Genomic DNA, 7,038 nt, shown 5'->3' with positions numbered 1-7,038 from the left:
AAAAGAAAAGAAAAGAAAAGAAAAGAAAAGAAAAGAAAAGAAAAGAAAAGAAGAAAGAAGAAAGAAAGAAGAAAGAAACTACTATCTAAGCAAAGCAACCCGAGGGAGGAAAGGTTTGCTCCCATAGAATCTCAAAGGGCCCATCCAGCACAGCAGGGAGGAGGCGCACTGGCTGCAACTGCTCTGGATGTGGGGTGGTGGATTGCAGTGGAGTTTATTCCCATCTAGAAAGGTCAAAACATAAGGAACTTGGGCCATAACAAGAAGGAGGTTCTGCTGTCAGGCCTTGCCCAGTTGGCCACTTTTGCTACATTAGTCAGTTCCAAAGGTTCCAAGCCCTTCAGTGTCAGTCCCTGTGTCAGGTGTCAATGTGTGGGCTGTGCCACACCAAGGCATTCTATTCCTTACATTCAAGTACTTCACTCTCAGTCCATACCGTGACTCATTGATGTGCATCCATTTGAATTGTTTTCACATCCTTGGGAATTGCATCCAGGGACTTGCACATGCTTAACCTTTGCTACAATCCAGGGTGCTCTTTGTTTCACATAAAAATATCTGATGGGGGGTGTGGGGGGGAAGCCGGGCATGCTGGCGCATGCCTTTAATCCTAGCACTCGGGAGGCAGCGGCAGGCAGATTTCTGAGTTCGAGACCAGCCTGGTCTACAAGTGAGTTCCAGGACAGCCAGGGCTACACAGAGAAACCCTGTCTCGAAAATCAAAAACAAACAAACAAAAAAATATCTGGGGTTTAAAAACAAAATTAGACTAACTTTATGCAAAATTACTAATCAAAATTGTAGACAATAGAAGTGACAACCAAGAAACAAAGTTAAAGTCCTCAAATAAATACCTCAAATTTAGTGGGTGTAAGAGCACAATGCTATTTCTTAGCCAAGCACTCCTGAGATACCTAAAACACAGCTCTGAGCGATTCATCCTCTACAAAGACTGTCCTAGGAAGATAAGCCTGCACTGTTGGTGGGGCACCTTTTCCATTTAAATAAAAATTGAAGATGAGAGCAATAGTTGTCACAAGTACAGTGTTTGTCACATACTTTAAGGGTCTGATTTGTTTAGAATGATTATGACAGCTAGAATTTTGACACACCTATGAAATTATTCCTTTAGAGTCTGCCTTGGCCCAGGGGAGGAGAATCTTGCTTCAGCTACCACAGATGAAATCACTTCCCTGGACTGTGGCCCTGGATGTAAAAATAAAGAAAACTAACAGCATGTACGCATTCTTATCTCTAACTGGAAATGCAATATGAGCTGTTGCAGTAAACTCCTGCTGCAAGTTCCCACTGCCTTGATCTTTCTGCCCAGACGGCCTGCACAGACTTTGAACTGTGAGATAAGATAAACTTTTTATCCCTTCAGTAACTTTTGTCCATATTTTAGCACAAGAATAGGAAAAGAAAGTAAGACATCTACTATGCTAATTTAGAGAACCAGCATCAGGGAGCTATGTGGGATATGACTTAAAAAAAATAATTCTACCTTTTAGTCTTTCCTAAGTACTTAGGTACAATCATCTTGGAAAGGAAAAGGACAGGGAATCAGGATTCACCATCCATATTAGACAATCTGCCTCTTCACACTACCCAGGAAGCAACGAAGTTTCACAGGAAAGGCCGTCGCTGCTGTCTTCTAGGAAGTGTTGGCACACAAGGAAAAGGGCTTATTTTAACTATTACAGAACAGCTGTAGGTTGACCCATGACTAGAGTAGAAACTGTAAGGACTCACCCTGTAAAGAGGATGGCACTTGTCCCTGAAACATGGAGCCAATCGGGCATAGATCTGCAGGCTGTAGTAGTAGGCTGCCAGCTGGAGAGACAGTGCCGAATGAGCCTGCTTCTCGAAGCACTTGTTAGCATCCAACACCTAGGAACAAGTACCACAGACTCGACTGAGCTAAGGCAAATGGTGAGACCATTAGACATAATCACATGGTGACTGGCCTAAAACTATAGACTACACTTCCTCGCATCAACTTGTGTCCATGATAACATGCAGAGGAAATGCCTTCCCAAGCATAAGGTAGACTTTACTTATTATAAAAGCAGATTGAAGGATGAACACCAAAGACACATTATAGAGGAGAGACTCTGGCTACTGGCTAGGCCCTTCTAGTACCTAGGAATTATAAGCAAAAGAACACACATACAATACATAGCTTCACTGACAATGACCCTCAGGAGAGAAGTTTGCTTATTTAAGTTTTTTGTTGATAAGGTAAGCTTACCTGAGGTAAGGCAAGGAGATAAGCAAGAGCCAATGTCATGTCATTCGGCAAAGCATCACTTGCTAGTTGCAAGAGAACTGAATGTACAGGGGACAAAAACAAAAACTGTATTACTAAGGGTGGAACTTGCCATTGTTATTTTGTTAAATAGCCATGCTGTTAAAATTCTTTCTAAATATTTATGTTTGTACACATGGAGATGAGCTGTTCTCAGCCTTTCTCAGAGGCTGCATGCTGCAGAGGGCAGCGTTAAGTGGACAGATACACAGGGCTGAGAAAGAGAGGTGAGTGCTCAGCAGTGCAGGAGACATATATAACAAGCTCCCCACGCCTACCTAACAGCTGCAGGGACCACCAGGAAGAGAAGACTCTCAGAGCCAGGAGCCGATGCTGTCCGCCCTGAGAAACACTGCCTTCAGCAGCTGAGAGTTGCTGGGGGAGGGACAATCACTGTTGCTCGAGAGCTGTGGGCACCATTAGCATTTGCCATGCTCTTTTCACCAAAAGAGTTCACAGCCATTACAGAAAGGAAACTAAGTGGACTTAGTGGAGTACAAAAGAGTGCCTGTTCAGGGAGCTAAGTGGGGATTTGAGATGGAAATGGGTAGTACATATGGTTACTGTATATGGTCTATGGCTATATGTATATGGTATTGTATGATATTCTTAACAATAAAGAAACTATAAAAATTACAGGGCATTCTTTGTTAAAAGTATCATGCTTTTAGCCTTTAATGATTCCAACGGATGCATAGCTTCAGATGTTTTAACTGTCCATGAAAATCTATTTGACATTGACTTAACATAGACCATAGAAAACTGTTAAACAGTAACCTCACCACAACTGGGAAAGTTTGAAGTGGGTTTTACTAACACTTGAGGAAATCCTGTCAGAGAGTTCTTAGAAAGCTCAAGCATAAAGACAACCAAGATAGACCCTCAGAACAGAGTCTTTTTAAAGACTAGGGCCATGCTGCAAACTCATGTGTATCAAGACTGGCTAACTGGAGTGATTACATGAATACCCTAACACGAGTGCAGTAGAACAGCTTTAGAAGGGACTTCAGAGATGACTCAGTGGTGGCTGCTCTTCCACAGAACCCAGGTTCAATTCCCAGAACCTACATGACAATGCAATCACCCACAATGCCAGTTCCAGGGAATCCAAAACCTTCTTCTGGTCTCGGTAAGCACCAGGCACATACATGGTGCACAGATATTCATGCACTCACACCAATTGATATAAAACACAATTTAAAAATTAAAAACATATAGTGGAGAACTACAAACTTTTACAACCAAGCTGGAAATCAATCTGGCAGTTCCTTGGGAAATTAGAAATAGTTACCTGAAGACGCAGCTATACCACTCCTAGGCATATATCCAAAAGATGCTCCACCAAATTACAAAGACACATGCTCTACTCTGCTCATAGCAGCTTTATTTGTAATACTTAGACACTGGAAACAACACAGATGTCCCTCAACAGAAAATGTGGTTCATTTACACAATGGAGTAATACTCCANTATTAAAAATGAGGACATCATTAAATTTGCAAACAAATGGATAAAACCAGAAAATATCTTAAGTGAGGTAACTCAGACTCAAAAGGACATGCATGGTATGTACTCACTAATAAGTGGGTATCAGCCATGAAGTACAGAATACCTATGATCCATCACACAGACCCAAAGAAGGTAAACAAGAAGGAAGGCCCAAGTGAGGATGCTTCAAAGTCTCACTCAGAAGGGAACAAAATAGACATGGATGGCAGAAGGAGAGAGGGACCTGGGTGAGAGACAGAAATGGGGGAATGGGGTGAGAGGATCAGGTAATGGGGAGAGACAAGAGAGAGGCCCAAAAGGCAAGGAGAATGAATGGAAATCTGCAGTTGCTGGGGTTGGGGGAGCAGGTGTCTAAAAAGTCGCAGAGACCTGGGATGGGGGAGACTCTCAGGACTCAATGCAGGTGACCTTAGCTGAGATGCCTAACAGTGGGACATGGAACCTGAAGAGGCTACCTTCTGTAGCCAGGAAGGACCCATAGTCAAGGGATAAGGACCCCAACCCACCCACAAAACTTTCAACTCAAAATTTCTCCTGTCTAAAAGAAATAAAGGAACAAACTTGAAGCAGAGACTGAAGGAATGGCCAACCAATAACCAGCCCCACCTTAGATCCATCCCATGGGCAAACACCAATCCCTGACATTATTAATGATATGTTGTTATGCTTACAGACAGGAACATAACAACATAACTGTCCTCTAAGAGGCTCTACCCAGCGGGTGACTGAGACAGATACAGATATCCAGAGCCAAGCATGGGATGGAGGTTGAGGACCCTTATGGAAGAGTTGGAGGACGGATTAAAGGCCCTGGAGAGGATAGGAACCACACAGGCAGACCAACAGTGTCAACTAACCTAGACCCCTGAGAGCTCACAGAGACTAAGCCACCAACCAAAAAGCACGGGCTTGACCTTCTGATACATATGTACCCGAGGGCTGTCTTGCCCTACCTCAGTGGGAAAGGATTACATAATCTTAGAGAGTTGATGCACCAGGGTGGGAGGATACCCAGTGGGTACCCACCCTCTCAGAGGCAAAGAGAAGCGGGAAGGGAAGGAGGGACTTGAGAGGGGGAACTATGATGGGGCAGGATTTGGGATCTTAATTAAAAATAATAAAATAAAATGAAATAAAATAAAATAAAACAAAATAAAATAAAAACATAGGTTTGTAATTTAGGAAAACATTCTGTTATTATAATAAGGATGACTTTGTTCTTTCCAAGAACAACCCTCCAACTCATGATGCACAAAAGCAAACCAGTCATCAGCTTTACTCATGTATTACAATTCTCTAGCCATTAACAACTTATCCACAAACACTGCTACAAGCCACAACCTGCCAATGTCAAAGCTTCAATAAGACAGTCCATGGACAGTCAGCTCTAGGTCCACACACAATCTGTTTACATAAGGATGCAATTTATTTACTTGTGGCCTTAGTCAAATCCCTTGTAATCATATACACTTGAATTCATATTATCAAAAGCTTTACTCGATCCCACCATTGAGGTATTTGCACCTCACAACTGTTGCTGATTTATCTACTACAGCACTCAATTGGTACCAACCTGGCTGTCCATCAACAGACAAATGCCTAATGAGACTTTGGTATATATACGATGGAATGCTATTCAGCTGTAAAGAAAAATAAAATCAGAAAGTTTGCAGGAAAACAGAAGGATTTTAGAATGTTCATTATTAAGCAATGTCACACATAGAAAAATCTGCATGTTCTCTTTCATTTGTGAAATCTAGCATGTACATGTGAATACTGTGTAACAGGAAGGAAATAAGGGTAACTTCTAGGGAATAGGGATGGACTGAATGCAGGCAATGGACACAAGTTATGAAGGAAGACACAAAGCTGCTTTTTGCTAGCTCTATTATGCATTTTCTATTGTTTGTGGTGGGAGATTGCATACACATCTATTCCACAGCAAAAGTTAAAAATCCAGTGAGATTTTTAACTCTCAAGCCTCTGTGCAAAAGGATGACGAACTGCAGAGAAGCTTTTGGACCTTGTTAACTTCAGCGCGTGCGTGTGTGTGTGTGTGTGTGTGTGTGTGTGTGTGTGTGTCAGTGAGAGAGAGAGAGTTTGTGAAACTTTGAAATAAAGTTTTTTAAAATAAAAACATACTAAAAGGCAAGAAAATTGGGCGAATAATCCAAAGGAAATAAAATTTGATTCTAGAAACTCTGCAGGATCCCCACAGGAGTCGTGCTCTACTTGGACAAATACTGAAGTTATTACTATAATCTGAGCTTAAATGATGGCTGGAATAATGAGGTACAGCCTGTAAGGGCCAAAGGTGTCCTAGAATTTACATTTTCCTGTGGTGATTCATAAGGGAAAATACTGAGCTTTCTCTTCTGTGCTTCTTGCAAAGTGTTGTTTCTGTAAAAAGAGTTCCACCCAAGGTGTTTTCCAACACTTAGGAGCCAAAGGCACCACAGTCACGCCTCCAGAGAAATCATATACTTCTAAAATGGCTTCTAGCCGACAGACACTCATCTCACAACCCATCTCCAAGCCCATCCCTTCAGTCATTATCAAGAGAAACTTTCCATAACTGGACACTCCCTGTATTAAGAAGCAGAGTCTTTGACATTCAGGTATCCATGAATTCGGACACGAGCAAACAATATTTTTTCCCTGAAGAACTTTAAAGTACAATATAAAGAGCCCAAATCACCTCTTTGCCAACAACTTGAGGAACAAGACAGAAGAACCAGATGATGAATGTGTCCCGGAAGACTTCAAGCTTAAGGATGGACTACAGCACAAGCTCTCTGCCACAGACACCGGGAAACTACAGAAGGACTCGTGCAAAGCACAGGCTGCTCAAGGGCCTGGACTACTTAAGAAACTTTAACTGTACATGACAAACACCACACACACACACACACACACACACATACACAAACACACTTGTCAGTAACGGGACTTAATTTCCCAGGTGGCTCTCTCAAGAGAGCTCAAGTTCTGACCCCTATCAGTCTCACATTGTCTACCATTCACTATCTGTCTACCAGTCCTTGGGGAACCTTATCTTAAAGGAATAAAAAAAAAAAAAAAAAAAAAAAATAAATCAAAACAAACAGTGAGACTTTTTCCCTGCACATGTTATTTCTTGAAGTCTTTTCAAACATGACCTTTAATTGAAACCTGACCTAGTTGATTTCCACTTCTACTCCATTTATTTTTCAGATCCTCTC

General features: G+C 41.9%; 1 protein-coding gene across 4 annotated transcripts in view; it reads right to left on the bottom strand.

Moving 5' to 3' along the window:
* The window catches only part of Nbas (neuroblastoma amplified sequence), a 295,155-nt gene that overhangs the window by 116,857 nt on the left and 171,260 nt on the right, over positions 1–7,038 (bottom strand). For all 4 annotated transcript variants that reach the window (XM_021178926.1, XM_029484416.1, XM_021178925.2 and 1 more), the window contains exons 39-40: positions 2,252–2,328; positions 1,753–1,890 (exon numbers count right to left, since the gene is read on the bottom strand). In XM_021178926.1, coding sequence (XP_021034585.1) covers positions 1,753–1,890; positions 2,252–2,328 — 215 coding nt within the window. The remainder of the gene's footprint in view (positions 1–1,752; positions 1,891–2,251; positions 2,329–7,038) is intronic.

This window comes from Mus caroli, chromosome 12, assembly GCF_900094665.2.
Source record: "Mus caroli chromosome 12, CAROLI_EIJ_v1.1, whole genome shotgun sequence".
Lineage (NCBI taxonomy): Eukaryota > Metazoa > Chordata > Mammalia > Rodentia > Muridae > Mus > Mus caroli.
The sequence above is the reverse complement of the archived record's forward strand: the minus strand, read 5'-3'. Positions and strand labels throughout refer to the sequence as shown.